The following is a 20,818-nucleotide window of genomic DNA, read 5'->3' on the forward strand; positions in this document are numbered from 1 at the left end:
TGGTGGCTATGCAGCATCGTACAGCTAGTAAAATCCTTCAGATTTATGAAATGTAAGAGAGGTCGTGCTCATGTTGGTGTTAGGAGTACGTGCGTCAGTGTCCCTCTTTCAGTCAGGAAAAGATGACCCACTTTTCCATTGTGGATTCTTTTTTTAAGTTGTTGACCTGTGCTTGGAGCCAGAGCCTGTCTGCTTGTCCACTCATTAGGAGAGAAGAAGAGAGAGGAGGAAAGAGGGGGTGTAGAGTGTAGTCATGGAAGGACAATGCAGTTGGATGAGTGCACAGAAAGGCCTGGTTTAGTTTTTCTTTTTTTCTTTCAGTCTTTCAGTGATGCTGAAAAGTGTTTAATGTCCGCCGTGTTGTCAGCTGTGCGTCTTTTAAAGGGTAACAGAATTTGAATGAGCAAAGGGCAGCCAGGCAATAAAAACACGAGGGCGCTGCAGGGGATTCAATCAGTGTTTAATCTAACCTTAAAACTGACAAGTTAATTAGCAAATGGCTCTTGTAAACAATATCGTAACCATTCACTGACCGGCGGTTAAAAAAAAAAGAAAGAAATATACATATTTCTATTATGGCACAATATGACTTCCAGCTAGCGGTAGTGGCGCTGCAGCACTTCCTGTTAGCCTGAGCAGGGTGTAAACCACTGAAACCGTCTGCATCCTCAACCTCGCAGCCACATGCAGCCGCTCTCCCCCTCTAGCCTTCCTCCTTTCTCTCTGACTCCAGCGCTTTGTTTGTATCACTTACTCCACACACTTTGGTGAACCCCAGTGAGTGCACTCTGAGTACTTCCCATCAGGCTGTTTAGTGACTCATTCCTGACATTTGAACTGGATGTGTGTGTGTGTGTGTGTGTGTGTGTGTGTGTGTGTGTGTGTGTGTGTGTGTGTGTGTGTGTGTGTGTGTGTGTGTGTGTGGCCTACTTTGTTTTTGCAGTTTGTTTTGCCTTTTTTTTTTCTTTTCTGTGAATCATTACCATGCCTTACATGTGTCACTCCACCCACCACGAGCAAGTGTGGCCCGAGCGAAACAGCGTTCGATTTATGACTGGAGAATCTGAGCAAGGGATTTCTGGCAGGACAAGCCGATGCCGGGTATTGATGTGATCAGTGGGGGAGGAGCAATAGGGCAGGACAGCAGGAAGTGTTTCAGGAAACAGTGAAATTCTCCATTCTTGGCGTTGACTTCCCCCATCTAGTCGAGGTGTGCTGATGGCCTCTCATGGCCGCTCCTCGTGAAATCGCTGTTTACTGATTCATGTGCAAAAAACAAAAAACCCAGCTTCCGTAGCTGGAATTTCATCACTTTTTAATCATTGTCTTAGATTATGAAAGAGCAGCCGCGGGAAATCTCAGAATTTCTGATTGTGTTTTTCACCCTAATGATTTCATTGAAGCAACAACAGTGTGAGATGAAAGACTCATTGTGGAAGTTGAGACAAGTAGCGTGTCTAGTTATAATTAAGCATGTGATATTTGCTCGTTCCCTCCAGTGGTGGCGAGCTGCACGTGGCTGATAAGAGCAGTTCATTCACAGCTTGCTCCTCTCTGATGTTCTTTCGAGCTATTCGAGGTGCTTTACTGTTTAAGCACATCTTCCCTGACGCCAAGAGACCGAATGTGTTTGTTTGCTCACCAGCACAGACCGCAGATTTCATATTTACTTTAGCTGCTTTTCTGTCCTTGTATGCGAGCATGCTTGTTTCCAGATTCCTTTGAGTGCAACAGTGCATTTTGTTTTATTGTGGATTGTGGCTGTGTGATCACGGACGGATGCTGGTGACATCCCGCCCCCCACAGCTGAGAAGTTTATGGAGGACATGCTCTGTTGCATCTGATGCAAGTCACCTGATTTTCATACTCCCAGTTATAGCAAATGTACCCAAAGCAAGCATGAAGATTTCCCCGCACGAAAGATTTAAGGGAAGCAAAACGAGTCCGCAACTATTTAAGTTGCATGTCCCTGTAAAGCAACTATTTTAAGGTTTTGGACTTTTGGTTGGTTAAACAAGCAGTAAATAATCTGTAGATTAACCAAAACGTATATTTTGATTTTACTGAACGAGCATTTTAGGATGCATATGTGTTATATACAAAGGATTGGCTTGGCTTTTGTAGTTTAATATATTATATATGGCACACATAATGAAAATATCTATTGCATCAGAGCGACCATTTAAATCTGCAATAAATACTATGGCAGGAAATGTGAATCTTTGCAGGGAGTCTCAGTCAAGCTCAGCTTACCTGCAAATGGATACATTAAAAACATAATAAAGAGTGTTTTTGGTGGCAGCACGGAGATCCTCCAGCACTTTCAACCTTCTGCTCAGATCTAGCCGTCATACTGCATTATGTTTGGTGTTTATTCTGATTCTCATAACTCTGCCACATTTAAAAATGTGTAATTTGAACCCCACAGAAACCAGCACCTGCAGGAGATGTCAGAGTGATTCAGGTAGAGCTACCCTCCCTTTTGGGCTGCAGCATCTCTTTTGGCTTGTGACCCACACACACACATCCAGGGGAGGAGGGGATCTGCCTACTCCCTCCATCTCCACCTGTCCTCTTGTCTAGCATCCTTCCATCCATCCTCCACCCCCCCCCTCTGTCCTCATATCTGGTGTACAGCCAGAGGTTGAGGATGGAAGTCTTCCCGATAAGGAAGTCGCTTTGCTTTTCAGTTCAAATTAACAAAAAGCAATAATCAAGTCTTTTTGAAAAATCCAAACAAAACGAGGCACTTTCAAGCTAGAAGATCTGGAACACTGTGATTCGTGTGAACGTTAAACTAAAGGCTTGGTTTTGGTCGACTGTGATTTTTTGACATAGAGCTTTCTCTCTGCAGGGCATGTTTGAGTTGTTCTGCCTCCAAGCTGTTGAGACTAAAGCCCATTTGATATGCTCTTCTCTTGGAAGAAGTTGGCTTAACAGAGAGGGGGCAGGAAGGGGGATATCATTGACTGCTTAAATGGCTTCCATTACACTTCGGCAAAAAGCATGATTTTTTTTTTCCACAGGATTTTATATCCCCTCCATATTTGTATTTTGCATAATATTTTGTACCCACACAGCATAATTCTACCTGCCAGTGTTTTACAGACCTCTGCTTTTGATATCTATTATAAATTGCTTCTTTTTTTTCTTTTTTATCATCCCACACATTGTCTCAGAAGGCTTCTTTGTCTAGTGCCGCAGTGTTCATGCTCAGAAAGTGTAATTTTTCATGTAGTATTTTCTTTTTGTGTGTGTGTGTTTTGTTATCAACAAAAACTACAGTAGAGCTGCATGTTCGGTGTTACATGTCTCTATCAAAGCGTGCCGCGACTTGTGACAGAGGCTTTTTTTCTTTTTGTGTGTGGTAATTTTAGGATCAGGCTTGATGTGAGAGTGTACAGTATGAGGGATGTGCATTCCTGCTGAAGATTAAACTGATTAAATCCTCCACAATTAGGACAATGCTTTTGCTGAATGTGGCTCAAACGTGTTTGAGCTTTTGTGCAAACCAACCTCATTAAGCTATTTAACCGAGTTTATACTTTGCAGTTGCTTCTTCTGTCAGAATCGTACAAAGAGGAGTACGAGCAGCAAGAAATCTCTACCTGTTTCTACTTCATAAAACTCCTTCAGCCGTTCTTTGTGTTGCCATCCAAACTAATGAGGCTCAGAAGTCTTATGTAACATCTCCTTTTTAGCAGCTTTCTTGAAAGCAGCTAACCCTTAAATATGTATGCATAAAACAGCCAAGCCCTCCAGCTGCTACGTGATACTGTGTCAGTAATAGATATTCCATATCAGTATCATGGTATCACAGTGCAGTCATGGCTGTAACTGCAGTCTTAAGAGGAAACAGGTGCACTTCTCTTGCACTGAATTTCAGTTGCCATGCAAGCTTTAAAAAAAAAGAAAAGGGAAAGGGCTGACACTCCGGAGCACTCTTCTCATACAGGCTTTGAAAACTCAACAGTACTTTCTTTTAGTCGCAGTTCACAGTATTTAGACATCAGCTCTTTTCTTTTGCTTACCACATTTGTACTGTTTTAATTCCATTTTGGAAACATGGCTGCCATAATATACTTTTGATAATGCACCTCAGCTGATGCTGTCTTTACGTTCTTCTGCTGAAAATGAACCCTCCCCCCCGTGGTGGGGCAGTTTTACCCAGCTTCTTTTCTTAATGTTTGCGTATTGATCATATATAAAGCGACTTCACATCTAAAGTCATTTTTATAAAATGTGTGACATGCCAGTGCTTTCCCCCCGCCAAAATGGCCTGTCTGTTTTGTTTTTTAATTTACTTTTATTTATACACACTATAATTACGCTGTATTAAATGCGTGGTGAACTCTGTTCCTCTTTTAATGCAGATGTCACCCTCTGAAATAGTCGTTTGAGTGGGTGGAAGTTCACTTTACCTCTGCACTTGGCATGCTCAGACACAGGGCTGCTTCGCTGTGTTCACTCTTTAAATCTTTAACCACACAATAGTACACTTAGTACAGTGATTTAGGGCCACAGCACAGCAGCACTCTTTTGCTGTTGCCTTCAGCATCTTTGCTGAAAGTTGAATACCTTGCGCTTATACGTGGCAGAGCACCGGCTTCATATTTCAGAACAGGTCAGGTGTTTATCAACAAAGTGGGGTCGCTGTCTTGCGGCTAACTCAATTATATTAGGGCGGATACATTTAAAGTATTAGCAATCTGTCAGGATTTCTAAGGGAAATGATATGCTCAGTAGCAGAAGGCTTTTACCGCACACGCAGATGCTTACACACACACAGCACTGCCAGAGTTCATAGTAATTAGCATTTGGGTTTCCTTGTAAAAAGGACTTGTACATACACTCTGTCATTAGTTAATGGGCCTTGCAGCCTGTTACCAGGGCTTATTCTCCCTCCCTTCTGCTCCCAGAGGGGCTGAGGTGAGGTGAGAATGAGCCAGGGCTTCTGCTATCAGTCAGCCATATAGCATTAAATACAGCTTGAGTGAGGAGGACCCATATGTCTCTGGCCATTATTCAATTAAAAGTCCCAGCTTCTAAGAAACGGAGATGGTTGGAACGGGTTCACGAGAGCTTCAGCTTATGTCCGGCTTTCCCTGCAGAGCAGTCTATGTGCTCAGGAGGAGGCTCTGTTTAAGGCTGGAGAATCCACTGAAACTTGTTAGAACAGAATAGTAGCTTCAGATGAGCCCCAGAGGCTTGAATGTCACCGTTGTCTACAGATATTAGTCAGGCAGATCAGTAACTGTGGTTTTAGTCATGTATTACGAAGAAGCGCTTGACTCTGTCAGCTTTTTGAATGCTTTTTAGAAAGTCTCAGATGGTGAGATTAGCTTAGATAAACTCATTTGCTGAATATCTGTGGGCTCACCAGCTGCAAGTCAAGGACAAGGAGATTCTCTATTAAATGCTTTCGAAAGAATTTGATGATGGAACTATTTAAAAGCACAGCACGGCGTAACTGAGAGCTGACTCTTCGTTGCAGGTAAAAACAGCAGTTTATGATGTTATTGTTGTGAAAGACTGTCAGACTGATGCATCGAGAAAGTAGTTTCAGGAACACTTTCTCCATCAGCTACAATCTCTATACTTTTTTACCCAACTGTAAATTGTCAGCACATTATCAAGTAGCCCTGACAGTGTAGCTATTCAGCAGAAATAGGATAATCTCACCGTTTAAAGCTAGATGTAGCCACTGTGAGTAACCCGTTGTTTAGTGGATGAGTGTTGTGAAGCCTTTAGGTTACCAAGTGGTTTGTTTGGTTTTTTGTGGGGTAGGGGGTTGGAGCCAGAAGTGGGCATGCTTGGGTTATATATTGTAAACTCATTCTAGCTTTTTTAAATGACCCACTAGCTTTTCACCTGTGACTATGCTGATTTGTCTGCAGATAATTTACGTTACAGTGCACCGGCTACACGTGCAGCTTAAAGATGTACAGCAGGAATGATCACTTGATCGTCGGGTGGAAAGAGTAACTGTGAACTGTGTCAAGACCCACCTGACTCCAGACTTTTCATGAATGGTGACATTTATATAGGAATAAGGACCAAAACACTTTAAATGTCAGGCTGGTACAGAAACGTAAATACGTTTAATTGTGCTGTAAAATTTGGGCTTTTTATGATGTTTTTTGAGCCTCAAGTGGCCATTTGTGGAACTGCAGTTTCAGACTTAGATTATACCATTATGTAAAAGAAGGAAGGGGGGCATCAGTTGGGAAAACAGCGAGGGTAGTCGTACAGACCGGGTACAAATTTTCGTGTTCCCTTAGATGATTTTTTTGTGGAACACCACGTCAATTTGGAGCAGACCAACATAACCTGAGGTAGCGATCCAAGATGGCAGCACTGAACATAAACAGTACTAAAACTGTAGACTTTGAACCTGTTTTGCCACTGTTGTGTATTTGTAACTCACTAAATGTGACTGATTGGGCTTTATCCACGAATGTGTTTTTTAAGAGCATAAAAATAAGTATTATGCCGTGTTGCTAGTGATACCTGAATGGCTCTAAGTTGGTAAGAACCAAAATAAATTTTCCCTCACTGTATCTGGAACGCGCTAACTCGGGAGTGACGCAACTCCAAGATATCTGGAACACAGCAACAGAGAGACAGGGAGCCGGATTTAAACGCAAGGAAAAAGTGAAGTAACGACGCATTTCGAGGATATTGTAGACTGCAGGCCTTAAGCCCCATGTGTATGTTCTCCCATAGCAGTATTGAATTCACAAAATTAAGACCTGTGTCAAAATGATGCATTAAAAAAAGTTTCCCAGCACACAAAATATGTATAATTAATAAATTGGGCTAAAATAGAAGGCTCCGATTGAAGAGCCATTTGGGAGCCATAAGAGCCAGCTCTTCTAAGGGAACCGAGCCAGAAGACCTCCCATCACTCTTAAAAGTACCATTTCCCAAAGCTGAACTATCTCAGTAATCTTGCTGGTTTCAGGATTCTCTCATTCTTAAGTAAAGTTGCAATCATGTTAAAGTTACCAGAGAATAGAAACATGGCATTCTTTAATATTAGAAACAAAAGACGGAAGAGAGTGAGAAAGGCTTTAAAGAAGAATCTTTAAGTAGCTGACCTTAACTTGTCTCAACCAGCCAGCTGTTAGCACCTTCAGAACAAACTGAAGGCTTTAGTTTCATCTTTCTATTCATTCAACGGGAATGAATAGAAAGATGAAATAAAGAGAGGTGTAATGAGACGGAGACCTTGTCTTTATATTCTTCTGTTTTTGTTGGCTGGGTTGTCTGCACGCTTGACATCTGCACCTCATGTTCTCCATTAGCGAAGTCAACAAAACAACTTAATGGATAGTAGTAGAGACAGATGCCATCAGAATGCTATTTAAATTTGTATGAGGACCGAGGGCGTGCGGGGCTCTGTAAAGAGGAGGGCCGTAAAGAGGTAAAGCGAGAGGAGTATGGCGGGCGAGTTGTGGGTGTGTGATAGTGTTGGCAGAGGTTTTAACACAGGGGGCTGTGAGGTGAAAACAAGGTCATGTACACTGTACTAAGCTCGCTAAATATGCACGACGCCCAGAGCAGACCCTCACTCTATTATGAATGACATCTGGCCTTGGCAGCTTGTTAGATTCAGTAGCTCATAACCACGCTGATGTGATAAGTCGCCATTGCTCTCTTTTGTCCTCTGCCTGTCTCTCCCTGCCTCAAAGCAACTCCCATCACTCGAGCTTGGAGTTTTAGGTCTAAATGGTGGGTTGCCTGTTGAAGAGACAGTCCCTCTGTGTGGAGGTGGTGATTTAGTGGGGAGATAAGCTCTCCGTAATGGCAGGGTGGAATAATTCCTCTTTAACTAGGAGGCTTGGCTCTCTCCACCCTGCAGAGGAAAATGTAACCGCTCCTCTCCTTTATTTTTTCCCTTCTCTCCTTTCTTTGTTGTTCCTTTCACTCCTCGTCATTTTCGAGTGACTTCAGAAATAATCACTTGTCATGTCATGTTTTTAATTTCCTTTCATTTAGATCATTTAGACATAGTGTAAATCTTAATGCAGTGCCAATTTCAGTGTCATGGACTTTGTAACACCCCCTCCGCCCCAAACCTAGTAACAGCACCTTCTAAAAGCTGCTGTATCTGGCTCTACAAGGCTATAAATAGCATCTTAAACTATTTAATAAAATGATGAACACGGTAACCTTTCTTTTGTTAGGCTGATGTTTGTCAAGGCAACTTTCAAATAACCCATCGATTAAAAAAAAAAAGAAGACAACTTGATTGGCATTGGGGAAAAAACACAACAAAATCAAATAAAATTGGCACATCATTGGAACAAGAACAAAAAATCCCAACTCTTATCTTCATGAAGGCGGGATGAGAAGGCTGTCTGATTAGTCCTTAGAGACATGAGAGGACAACGAGGCAAAGAATAAAGTGGTGCTGATGAATGAAGGAAGTGGAGGACTGAAGATGTTACTGTTTCTTACTTTCTACACGGCTCTTATCTGTAACCCCAATCACTCACTGGTGTCTGCCTCTCACGCTCCATTTCAGCTTTTTCCTCACAGTGGCAGAGAAAACTGGGAGGTTCTTTGTGCTGTACATAGATCTCAGTTTATATTTGACTCTGCAGGTTGATATGACGTGTAAGGCAGCTGTTGTGGAAACTACACAGAGCGATTGATAATGGAAGTGTTGCATTAGGCTGCCCCCTGGAGGCTTTAGCAGTAACATCAAGCTGCAACCGTTAGACACCTGTAATTGTGTTTATTGAAGGAAAACTTTAAAACTCTGTTATAAGCGACATTCTGTGTGATCATTTGCAACCATAGAGCCATAAACATGCGTCTGATAATACATAAGTACCCAGTGCAGACCAGTTGTGCACACGAGGAATCATGAACCTGTCATTGTGCTCTCCTTGCAGCCCTGCTGTCGTCGTGGTGCGAGGAGCTGGGTCGCCTCCTCCTTCTGCGTCACCAGAAGAACAGACAGAACGAACCGCAGGGGAAAGTCCCCATGCAGCCCGGCATGAACAGCATGAAGCCCGGCCTCACGCACAGGTGAGATACATGCCCTGTCAGATTACAAAGCCTGCTGCAGTTGGCTCTCAGTAAAGTCACATTTTCAATAAAGTGTGTGGTGGGAGGAAACTGCATCTGAATAACCAGTGTACAATATATTGCCAGCTTCCCATGCATGTGAACTTGAGACATCCCATTCTAAGTCCATAGGGTTTAATATTATGTCGGCCCAGCCTCTGCAGCTATAACAGCTCCAACTCTTCTAGGAAGGCTTTCCACAAGGTTTAGGAGTGCTTATGGGAATTTTTCACCATTCTGAGATCACACACTGATAATGGACGATGAGGCCTGGATAACAGTCTCCACTCTAATTCATCCCGAAGGTGATCTGTCAGGTTGAAGTTAGGACTCTGTGCAGACCAGTCAAGTTCTTCCATACCAAACTGTTTCCACAAAGTCCAAAATGTTAAAGCATTAAGAGTTTCTTTTACTGGAAGTAAGGCGCTGAGGCCAACTGCTGAAAAACAGCCCCACACTATAAACCCCCTGCACCAAACTTTACATTGGGTACAGTGCAGTCAGACAAGAAGCATTCTCCTGGCAACCGCCAAACCCAGACTCACCCATCGGATTGCCAGATGGAGAAGTGTGATTCGTCAGTCCAGGCAATACGTCTCCACTGCTCTCGAGTCCAGTGGCGGCACGCTTTACATCACTGCATCTGACACTTTGCACTGAGCTTGTGATTTAAGGCTTGGATGCAGCTGTTTGGCCGTGGAAGCCCATTCCATGAAGTTTGCCACACACTGTGAAGGCCGCAGGAAGTTTTGAGGTCTGTAACGACTGACTGCAGAAAGTTGGCGACCTCTGTGCACTGTGCGCCTCAGCACCTGCTGACCCCACTCTCTGATTTTACGTGGCCTACAACCTCATGGTTGAGTTGTTGTCGTTCCCAATCACTTCCACTTTGTTATAACAGCTGACTGATATTTAGCAGTACAGGGGGCGTCCTATCACAGTACCAGCTTGGAGTTCCTGAGAGCAACATGTTCTTTCACAGATCATTGTAGAAACAGTCTGCATTCTTAGGTGCTTAAATTTATACACCGTAGTCATGGAAGTGATTGGAACACGTGAGTTCAATGAATTGGATGGGTGAGTGAATACTTTTGGCAATATAGTGTTTATAAGGCATCAGAGGAAGTCATTAAAGAAATTAAGGTTCACATCTAACATTCAGGCCTCATGAGGGTTTCCACTGATTGGAGAAAAGCCAGAAAAATTTGTGGAAGTGAAGTGATGTGAAGTGCAAGGGCAAACCTAGAGGGAAGACAGATGTGAGGTAATGCTTTTAGAGAACAGCATGTGCTCGGACCTCTCTCAAAAAAACAAAAAGAGAAGGGGGAAAAAAAGCCTGGAGTTAGCCAAGAGTCCTGCTTGCTTCTGCTGAAGATCTTGGGATAATGTGTATTTATGAGGAAATATTGAACATGTCGTCCATTCTGAGAGCTAACCTCTCAGGGAAAACAGGGTGCCTTCCAAGAGCAGCAGTTCCCTCCCACACTGCTGGCCACTTGCCTCTCCCCTCATGGAGACTTAGCTTGTTTATCATGTGTAACAGAATCTCGTATTTTACTCTATTTGTTTTAAATCTGAACGCTAAACATTCCAGATGTGTACTACCTATCCTTATCCGAAGAACTTAGATGTTTACCGGTGCATGCGGACAGACGAGTCCTTATCGGCACATTTGGAAATTTTGACTCATCTTACTTGTGCAATCATTAGCAGATTTCCTGGCTCGAAATGTGGTGTGAAACTCAACGCCAGACATTTAAATTGAATGAACATTTCGGCTTAAGAAACCCTAGAGTTACTCAGAACTTTAAGTGACATCAGGCACATTGTTTGTGTTTTGATCTGTTTTCCAGTGATGGCTCATTTCCCTATGACTCTGTCCCCTGGCAACAAAACGCCAACCAGCCCCCTGGGTCATTGTCCGTGGTTACAACAGTGTGGGGCGTTACCAACACATCACAGAGTCAGGTATGTCCATGCATGAAAAGCACCCACTCTGTAATTATATGAGTTCAGCAAACAGTTTTAAGACAGGTTTATTGCACAAACCTAGCAGATAGTTTCACTTCCTCTTTGATTCTTTGTTAAATATAGGTGCTAGGCAACCCAATGGCAAACAGCAATAACCCCATGAATCCTGGGGGTAACCCAGTGGGATCGGGCATGTCTGGCAATGCAGCAGGGCTCAATTCACCCCAGTTCAATGCGCAGCAGCAACAATTCCCAAATAAAGGCGGTTCCAGCCAATCATACATGCAGCAGAGCATGTACGGCAGGCCCGGCTACCCCGGTGGTCCTGGAGGATACAGTGGGAGGTGAGAAACAGGATACCAGTCTTCTTTTTTATTCTTTAAGACAGCAGCTCCGGTTTTAAAAGAGTGGTTAAAACATAAATCATGTGTTCATCAGTTACTCTGGAGGCCCGAATGCACCACCAGGAGGTATGGGAATGGCCTCCCACACACGTCCTCCTGGTGACTTCACCCAGCCAGCTGCTGCAGCTGCAGCTGCTGCTGTTGCTGCCGCTGCTGCTACCGCGACAGCCACTGCAACAGCCACTGTAGCGGCGCTGCAGGAAACCCAGAATAAAGACATGAACCAGTATGGACAGGTACAGTACACATCTGCTATGAGGCAAACAGTTTGATGGAGGAAGATGTTAGGTAACTACCTGCTGCAAAATGTAGCCATTAATTATTCGGTTGTTTTCTCCAGATGTGTCCATCGTTCCAGATGGGCCATGCTCCAGCCTACAATAGCCAGTTTATGAATCAGCCAGGCCCACGAGGTCCCCCTGGGGGAATGAATCCATCCAGCATGGGATCTGCCATGAACAACCCCAATATGAGCGGGCCTCCAATGGGTATAAACCAGGCGAGAACCCCAGGCATGACGCCTTTTGGAGCTCACAGCCAGAGGATGCCTCAGCAAGGTTATCCCGGTGGACCTCGACAGGGCATACCCATGCAGGGGATAAAGAGGCCATATCCTGGGGATGTGAGTGGAAATATCAGACATGAATATTCTTCTTGTTGTAGCACCTGAGACATGTATATATATATAATGTCTTTTCTTCTTTTTTTTTAACTTTCTTCTTGAAGGGAAGCTATGGAGGTCAGCAGTATGGGCCAAACAGTCAGTTCCAACAGCAGGGGCAGTATCCCTCATCAAATGCCTCCAGACCATTGCCCTCTCCTAACTACCCCAGCCAGAGGATGCCGGGGCAACAGGGCCAAGGGCAGTACCCGCCTGGCATGCCCATGAGCCAGTACTACAAGGTTTGTTAGTCCATCATTTATGCATACTCAGGGTCAGAAGGGGGGCAAAGGAAGCGAATTATTCAGAAGATCAGGACGTTTGAACCCTTGTCACCTAAACTATAGTGCATCCCTGGCACTAAAGGGAACTGTATCAATTCCTTTTTGCTTTTCCTTATTCAGCAGGAGCCCTTCAACGGTCAGAGCACCAACTTCTCTGGAGGCGGATACTCTTACGGCCAAGGCAGTGGGGTATGTTTTTCCTTCGTACCCATGTAAAAGTGCAATTTCAGTTTTAGCAGGTGAAGACATTGGTGCCAGATTTGAGCCTTTCATGTCTGTGAAATGACTTTAACAGATCTTTTGATTATTGCACTTCCCCCACCTTTCTTTAGCCCCCCAGGCCTGGTAACTACCCACACTCTCCAGTCCCCGGAAACCCCACACCTCCCATGACCCCGGGAAGTAGTATTCCGCCGTATCTGTCGCCAAACCAGGATGTGAAGCCCCCGTTTCCAGCCGACATGAAACCAAATATGACAGCGCTTCCGCCCCCTCCAAGTAAGTACCCAAGCAGACCTGAAACGAGTCGTTCACATGACTCATTTGTCTGTTTTTGTCCTTTTTATCCTTTTATCTCACCTCCTGACATTTACATTCTGAGATTAAAAGCCATCCTCTCCCGTTTTCCTCGTCTGCAGCTATCCCCAACGAGGAACTACGTCTGACGTTCCCAGTCAGGGACGGAGTGGTGCTGGAACCGTTCCGCTTGGAGCACAACCTGGCTGTCAGCAACCACGTCTTCCACCTTCGACCGTCCGTCCACCAGACCCTCATGTGGAGGTAAAAACCTTGTAGTTTCGTATTTGTTGTTACTAGTGCAGCATGTGCACAGCAAGCTCTAAAATGGATGTGTGGTGAAAGTTGCTACATTGTGGGTGCTGTTATTTTAGGCTGTTGTTATAGCGCCACATGAATGTGACAGACATGAGATACTAAATCACATACTAAATCACGTGTTACTGCAGAGTTTATTAATAGTGAGAATCTTGATTTGTCGTAAGCTAGCACAGTGTTGCCTACATACAATCCGCTTCATTTCTTTGTATTTGACATCGAAGGAGGCAGATTTCTTTTTTTTTCTTTGCAAGGTTTTTGCCTTCATCAGATAATGTAATAGTGAAGAGTACACAGGAAAGGAGGGAGAGCGAGGGCCTTGGGTCAGAATCAAACCCGAGTTGTTGCATTCAGCCTTGCGACATCTCCTCACCCCCTGAGCTAAACTGGCACCCGTGTTTTTTATAAAGTGGTCTTAAGCAATAGTTCTCCAGGATTTCTGGAGATCTTTCAAAGTTTTTATTTGGACACTGCCTGCTTTTCCAGTCATTTTCAGTTCTTTCCTCATAGCTGCCAAAAACAAACAACCATGAGCCAAAAACCTGGCATATGTCTTCAGGGTGTGCAGTATGTCCTTAAAAAATAGAGTAAATTGGACACGTGGAGGGCAAAAGATGAGGTTACAGGTCTTAAAAAACAGGCAAAATCCAAAATCTGGCATCTGACCCTTCACTTGATCCATCTGCTATTCATGAAGCATCATCAGAAATGGTCTCAGTGGATGGGTGTCTGTCAATAAGTCATCCTAAGGAAGGGAAACAAGAAAAAAACCAAAGATTGACTTTCAAACTCATTAGAATTGGTTAACCTCTGATGCCTGATGTATTGTACAGACTGTGCGGCTGTCGTTTTGTTTTTCCCAGTTTTTTCCACTAACTGTTATTCCTCTGGTTACCCTCGAAGGTCTGACCTCGAGCTGCAGTTTAAGTGCTACCATCATGAAGACAGGCAAATGAACACCAACTGGCCTGCTTCCGTCCAGGTCAGCGTCAACGCCACGCCTCTCACCATCGAGAGGGGAGACAACAAAACCTCCCACAAACCCCTGCACCTGAAGCACGTTTGCCAACCCGGGAGGAACACCATCCAAATTACGGTCACCGCATGCTGTTGTGTGAGTATTCGCATTCTCAGAGCACCGACTAGCAGCTTTGATATGTAGCGGCTTCATTCATTAGTTCAGACAAGCTGGAGTGATTTACACACACGTGATTTCAATTTGCATTGTCTGGAGTATGAATGAGATTCAGCTGTCTGTACTAATTCTGCTTGTGTTCATGGCTTCTTTTCTTTGCAGTCCCACCTGTTTGTGCTTCAGCTGGTCCACAGGCCATCTGTGCGATCCGTCCTCCAGGGGCTCCTGAAGAAGAGACTCCTCCCTGCAGAACACTGCATCACCAAGAGTACGGCTCCTTTGCGTAGTTAATGTTCAATAATACATCCGAATTCAGTGAACTCAACCCTGTTTCTCTTTATCGTTCTTTAAGCACATCTATGACTGCTCCCTCTGTGACACTTTATATTTTCAGTTAAGAGAAACTTCAGCAGCGTTGCGGCCTCGGCGGGCAACACTACTCTTAACGGGGAAGACGGCGTGGAGCAGACGGCCATTAAAGTGTCTTTGAAATGTCCCATCACGTTCAGACGCATCCAGCTACCTGCGAGGGGGCACGACTGCAAGCATGTTCAGGTTTGCGTGCATTTAAGTGGAAATAATGTTAATGGAAATGCGTGCCTGGTGTTGCAGTGAACGGAAGAATATTATCCTAATGAGGATTTGTGATGTTTCTGTCTGCAGTGCTTTGATCTGGAGTCCTACTTGCAGCTCAACTGTGAGAGGGGGACATGGAGGTGTCCTGTGTGCAAGTAAGGAGGCTTGTGTAAAAATACGTTTAGGGAATCCATCCAGTAGCTTATGTGTTGTTTTTATTCTGGTTTTTTTTTATAGTAAAACTGCGTTATTAGAAGGTCTGGAGGTGGATCAGTACATGTGGGGAATCCTGAATGCCATCCAAAAGTAAGTTCACTCTGTTTAGCCTGTTTTTACACGCACAAATTGTTTAGACGTGAAGCCAACATGATTTGTTTTCTCCTCCAATAGTTCAGAGTTTGAGGAGGTAACTATAGACCCCACATGTAGCTGGCGACCTGTCCCCATCAAGTCTGAGCTACACATCAAAGAAGACCCCGACGCACCGCTGGCCAAGCGCTTTAAAACAATGAGCCCGAGTCAGATGACCATGCCTAATGTGATGGAAATGATCGCACAGCTAGGGCCAGGCCCCGGCCCAGGATCTGGACCCGGACCTGGGCCGAGTCCATACCCACCACACCCCGGTCAACATGTTAGTGGCAACGGGGGAGATTACCCGGGAGCAGGTAATGAAAAGCAGGCAGCGTCCTGCAGTGTAGAATAATAACAGGAGAGTCATCTCATTTATCGGAAGAATGAGCCGTTGTGCATTTTGCAGCAGGATCTATTGATGTGTCTCTAGTGCATTAAACAAAGAAACAGCCCCAAGGAGAGTTTTATGCTGAAACTGTGTTTTAAAAAATGTTCCTGCTCTGATAAATGTTTCTCATCAGTAAAAAAAAAAGTAGAATGGGTATATCCTGTTATGTAACTGCTTTGATAAAGGTACATTTTATTTGCAACATCAGGGATTCCTCATCAAATGAGTGAGTGGGACCAAACTGCAGTTAGCCCCTTCAAAAGATGTGTTTTATCTTCTCTCCTTGTAGGCAACAGCTACCACACCCAGGGGAATTTCGACTTCCCTCACGGGAACCCCTCCGGAGGTGGAGGGGGTCCCCCTATGAATGACTTCATCCATGGACCTCAGCTATCCCATCCTCCGGACGGGCCTGGTGGTCTCCTCCCACAGGATAAGCCCCTCAGCCACAGCATGAATGATCCAGTGAGTACATCTGACTTTGGCTGCTCATGGTTTATGGGAATAAAGTTGCACATTAAGCTTTTCATATATTTGGGCTTTTTTTAATGCGATGCTAAGTTAGTCATGTTTGCTGCTTAGTCTGAGGAAGAAACTCTCTAGAGAATCTGTGCCGTACTGAACACCTGTATTTCTTATCTGACCAAGGTGCAGCCTGTGCCTCTAGCCAGCATGTGTGCTCAGTCATGCTCACATGTTCATGTCACCGTATAATGTTGCAGCTGTACATGTCTGCTGATCGCAGCTTCCATTTAGAAAGCCTGTTCCATATTATTCACGCTGGAACTCATTTCGCTCCCCCCCTTCCTTCCCCCCTTAACACTCTCTCCTTCCCTCTCTGTGTGTCTCTCTCGCTTTATCCTCCTCCTTTTTTCCCCTCCCGTCTCTCCTTCACTGTCGCTCTTTGTTTGCCCTCTCGCACTTGCAGATGTCCCATTCCGATCAGTCCCATAACTCCATGCAGCAGCAGCAGAGCTTGCATGCGTCTCCCCACCCCGGCGGCCAAACAGGGCCGCCTTTACATCACAGTGTCCAGTCAGGGCAGCCCTTGCATCACAGTGGCCAATCATCGCACCCGCCTCGCCAGTCGCAGCCTCAGCCGCAGCCTCAGCATCCCGGGCAGAACAGTCATCCTCACAGCGATCTGAACTTTAACCCCTCCTCAGATGGGCAGATGGGTCAGGGAGCCCAGGATATGCCCGAACCCTCCCTGGATGTAAGTGTGTCTGCTTTGGGTGCCGTAAGCTAACTGTTGACCTGTTGTCTGCTGCAGCTGCTCTCATCTCTCTGCTGTTTTCTGTTAACATTTGACTCTCGGCGGTAGCTGTTTATGTGCACGCTAGCATCAACTTTATTGATTGACGAATTTTATTGAATTTTATTTTTTCTTTTATTTGTATTCTTTCACTTATTGTTGCATGTGTGTTGTTGCTGCCTGTGTTTGAGTATGGTAATTTCTGTAACTGTGAGACATCTGCTGCTGCCTATCTTGGCCAGGTCTCCCTTGAAAAAGAGGTTTTTAATCTCAATGGGATCTTCCTGGTTAAATAAAGGTTAATAAATAAAATCAACACTTCATATGAAGTCACTAGAAAAGGTAAATTTGCCTTCCTTGAAAAAAAGAACAAAAGAAATCATGTTTTTGTTTTTTTCTGCCTTTCGTGCACAGTTGCTTCCCGAACTGGCGAATCCAGAAGAGCTGCTCTCGTACCTGGACCCCCCCGACCTTCCCACCAACAGCAACGACGACCTCCTCTCCCTTTTTGAGAACAACTAGCACCTTCGCCTTGCCCACGAGCCCCTCGTTCACCCCCGTGGGAGTCGTGACGTGTCGGACCACCCCGTCCACAGACGCCTGACCGACCTCCTGTTAACACTTCAAATCAGCTTTCTTATGCACTTACACACAAACGGAGAATGTGCGGCACAGGAGCACAGCTGGGGGGGGGGGGGGGCACCTGTTTGGGAACTCCTAGGGAGAGAGCAGGAGAGCCTCTCGTCCCCCACACTTCCTTCTTTCGCTTGTGCAAAGATTCAACACACCAGTTCCACCACCTCTGACTCAAAACACGCCATTTACAGCCATGTCGGTGGGCACTAAAGTGACTTCATATATACATATATATATATATATGTGTGTGTGTGTGTATATATGTATACATATACATATATATATATATTAAATATTTGTGACTTTTTTTCAACTGAAAAACTGTGCAGCTATAATCATTATATGTAATCAACACAGAGGAGACAGGAGCCGTTGTGGGCTCCAGGAAAAGTGTTGTAGCTTTGTTGTTTATATAAATATCTATAATTTTCATTTTAAAAAAAAAAGGACGAGAGTCGGCGGCAAAGACATTGTCTTGTAAGAGTGTTTTTACCCTTGAAATGTGTTCTTCCAAAACTTTGGCGTATGCCATGCCCTTTGACCTTGCCACCCCCCCACCTCCCTAGACTTCTGAATGTGTGTGTGTGTGTGTGTGTGTGTGTGTCTGTGTGTGCGTGAGGTGGTTAAATAACTGGAACTCATCAGAATCAGTGCACTGAGAGGACAAACTCAATCGTCCTTGAGTGTCAGCGGAGGAGGCGAGTGCACATAGTGTGAAATGTGGTGTGTGTGTGTGTGCCCGACTGCGAGTGTGTTTCCGTGTCCTCTTTCGTTTGCCTGCGAGCGTACGTGGAAAACAGCGGGAGAGAGAAAGTTTGAGACAGAAGAGGAGGGGGGAGGGAGGGGACAATCTAGCTTAAAGAGCTGTCTCAGCACCTGTGTATTTATTGTGACGTTTCACTTCTCATCGAATTCAGCACAGTTTCCATCACAAGTGCATGTGTGCCAACGGCTCCTGTTGTCTTTTGTCCAGCCTAGATGTGCTTGATCAAATCATTATCTTTCTAGTCTTTATATTTATTATTTTATTGTAAATTCATCGGGGGGTTTTTGTTCTTTGTCAGCGTCTTTGTGTTTTCTTCGTTCAACCTCCTGCTCCCTTTCCCTTTATTGACACGAATCAGTCACCGCAGCTGTCCTGTGCTTTTTGTAAGGGGTTGAGTCTGGATATTACTGTGTGTTGGTGTAACAGCAGGATTTCAGCATCCCACAGACATCCACAGAAGTTTTTAAAATCACTGTTTTATAAAAAAAAATCAAACACACACACAGAAAAAAAATCTGTATGACTGTACTGATCTTTTGTTGTTTTATTACTGTTTGGGAAGGGGAAGAAAAAAAACAACTTGCATGACCCGACAGTGTTTCCAGAGCTGTTGTATATACCCTTTGTGAATACATTGTGAATGTACAGTACTGTACCTAACTATTACTGGCATCTACATGGTACTGCGTGTCTGTCGGTGACAACTCACACACATTAAATACACACAGTCCCCAATAAACAGTCCAACATTGTAAGGAATTGATTTAAATGCACTCTCACTGGCTTTGTATTAAGTACCTGTGTATTGTGTACAGTTTTTTCCATTACTCTGTGACTTTGAATCAGCGGGAAGAAACATATAAAAGGTTGTTAATGCAGCTCTGGGGTCCAAATTTCTCCAAAACGTATTTGTTCAATATTATTGGATCCTCATCTTCTTTATTTAAGGTGAGAATGTGCAAAAAAAAAAAAAGTCCTCTGGATGGTTTTGAGGTGTGATACTGAGCTTTTCATAGCCATCGATCTGTGTGTTTCCATCACTTTTGTTTTGCATTTTAAGTTATTTTTGTCCAGTGTTTGTATGAGAGTAAAATTTGGTTTACATCAGTTTATGCAGTAAAGACAATGAATATGAAGTAAACTGTATGTCATTGGTAAAAAAAAAAAAAAAAAGTCGCCCATATTTAGGCTTTATGATCCTTTTTCAAGAACCGCATTTTGGCTTCAAGAGTAATCACATGGCCTGCATACAACACAGCTGAAAGAGTCAAATGTTGTTTTGTGTTTGTTTATATGTTTGTTAAAGACAATGCACTGCCGCATTGGGATGTTTTATTTCCCTACACAGTGTGTAATTATGACTGTAACCTTTCACAAAAATCGAGTAATTTTCGCGACACACTTTGTACTAGTTGAGGATTTAAAGGAGAAGACGATTAATATTGTAAAATGAAATTCGGGAAAGACCCCCAGTAAGTTTTGGGGGACGGGTTTGGGATATAAGGGATATTTGTACATAATGTAAATGACAAATAGAGACACGTTAACAGAAATGTATTCATTTTCTCCAGTGGGAGTGTGCATAGTGTATTTAGAATTTGTAAAGCTTGCATCCTCCTGTCAGACATTGAATTGGGAAAATGAGTCTGTGTTTGATTATGTCTGTGCAGACCTCTCTAACCATGCCTGTTCATTTATGTAAGATACTTTATGAACCCCTTCGACAAGGGGTTCAAGAAAAAGAAAAGACGTTTTTCCTCTTGTGTAATATGAAAATTCTGTGTATTTCGTTATTACCTGTGTACTTTATAAAGGTGCTACGAAATTATTCCGACCTTTTGAGGTATAATTGGGACTCGGGAGACATCGAGCTTCGAGAAGGCTCTCGAGGGTTGTTTCCAAAATTTACAGTTTGTAAAACATTTTGTCAAATTTATAATTTTTATGCAATTTGGCAAAACTTATGCTATAAAGGTACAATCTGAAGTGATTGGCACAAGTGGCAGTTGTCTATTTGGTTTTGTACATTCTATGTACAATCATTTCATATTCTAAACTGGTCAGAAGAACATTGTGATTTTTAGTCTTGCAAATCTGTATGTAGTTAGATGATGTGACATCCTAATATTTATCTAATAAATATGTATTCAGATGAAACACAGTTGGCAGCCTTCTGTGTATTTTGGGCTCGACTTGTCCAACATGTTCCATGGAACAATAAAAAAATTCAGTTCACTTGTATTTACATGTAGTGCAAAAATCACAGAGCAGTCGCCTCAAAATGCTTTTAACACAAAGAAACCTCTGGCGGAACAACCACAGGGAGGGGCAGTCATGTGACGCAATGAGTTGGAGTTAATTAGAGGAAGACAGGACAAACTGGAAGACAGTCAGAGATCACTAATATCTAGTAACTAAATGCAAAGTGGTGTGTAAGCACATAGTGAGTCATGGAAAGCCCTCGGCAGCTAGGCCT

At 43.8% G+C, this 20,818-nt stretch overlaps 1 protein-coding gene across 5 annotated transcripts in view; it reads left to right on the forward strand.

Annotated features, from left to right (window-relative positions):
- Positions 1-20,503, forward strand: part of zmiz1a (zinc finger, MIZ-type containing 1a) — a 111,341-nt gene extending 90,838 nt beyond the window's left edge. For 4 of the 5 annotated variants that reach the window (XM_080869517.1, XM_080869518.1, XM_080869519.1 and 1 more), the window contains 18 exons: positions 8,904-9,039; positions 10,932-11,046; positions 11,173-11,393; positions 11,488-11,689; positions 11,794-12,075; positions 12,180-12,356; positions 12,519-12,587; positions 12,731-12,896; positions 13,037-13,178; positions 14,136-14,346; positions 14,530-14,635; positions 14,762-14,922; positions 15,031-15,098; positions 15,181-15,249; positions 15,334-15,611; positions 15,975-16,150; positions 16,614-16,901; positions 17,355-20,503. In XM_080869517.1, coding sequence (XP_080725643.1) covers positions 8,904-9,039; positions 10,932-11,046; positions 11,173-11,393; positions 11,488-11,689; positions 11,794-12,075; positions 12,180-12,356; positions 12,519-12,587; positions 12,731-12,896; positions 13,037-13,178; positions 14,136-14,346; positions 14,530-14,635; positions 14,762-14,922; positions 15,031-15,098; positions 15,181-15,249; positions 15,334-15,611; positions 15,975-16,150; positions 16,614-16,901; positions 17,355-17,462 — 2,975 coding nt within the window. In that variant the 3' untranslated portion in view covers positions 17,463-20,503. The remainder of the gene's footprint in view (positions 1-8,903; positions 9,040-10,931; positions 11,047-11,172; positions 11,394-11,487; positions 11,690-11,793; positions 12,076-12,179; positions 12,357-12,518; positions 12,588-12,730; positions 12,897-13,036; positions 13,179-14,135; positions 14,347-14,529; positions 14,636-14,761; positions 14,923-15,030; positions 15,099-15,180; positions 15,250-15,333; positions 15,612-15,974; positions 16,151-16,613; positions 16,902-17,354) is intronic. The other variant, XM_080869520.1, reaches the window with a different exon arrangement.
- Positions 20,504-20,818: the final 315 nt, after the last annotated feature.

The sequence above is a fragment of the Rhamphochromis sp. 'chilingali' genome (genome assembly GCF_963969265.1).
Source record: "Rhamphochromis sp. 'chilingali' genome assembly, chromosome: 20".
In the NCBI taxonomy this organism is placed as follows: Eukaryota; Metazoa; Chordata; class Actinopteri; order Cichliformes; family Cichlidae; genus Rhamphochromis; species Rhamphochromis sp. 'chilingali'.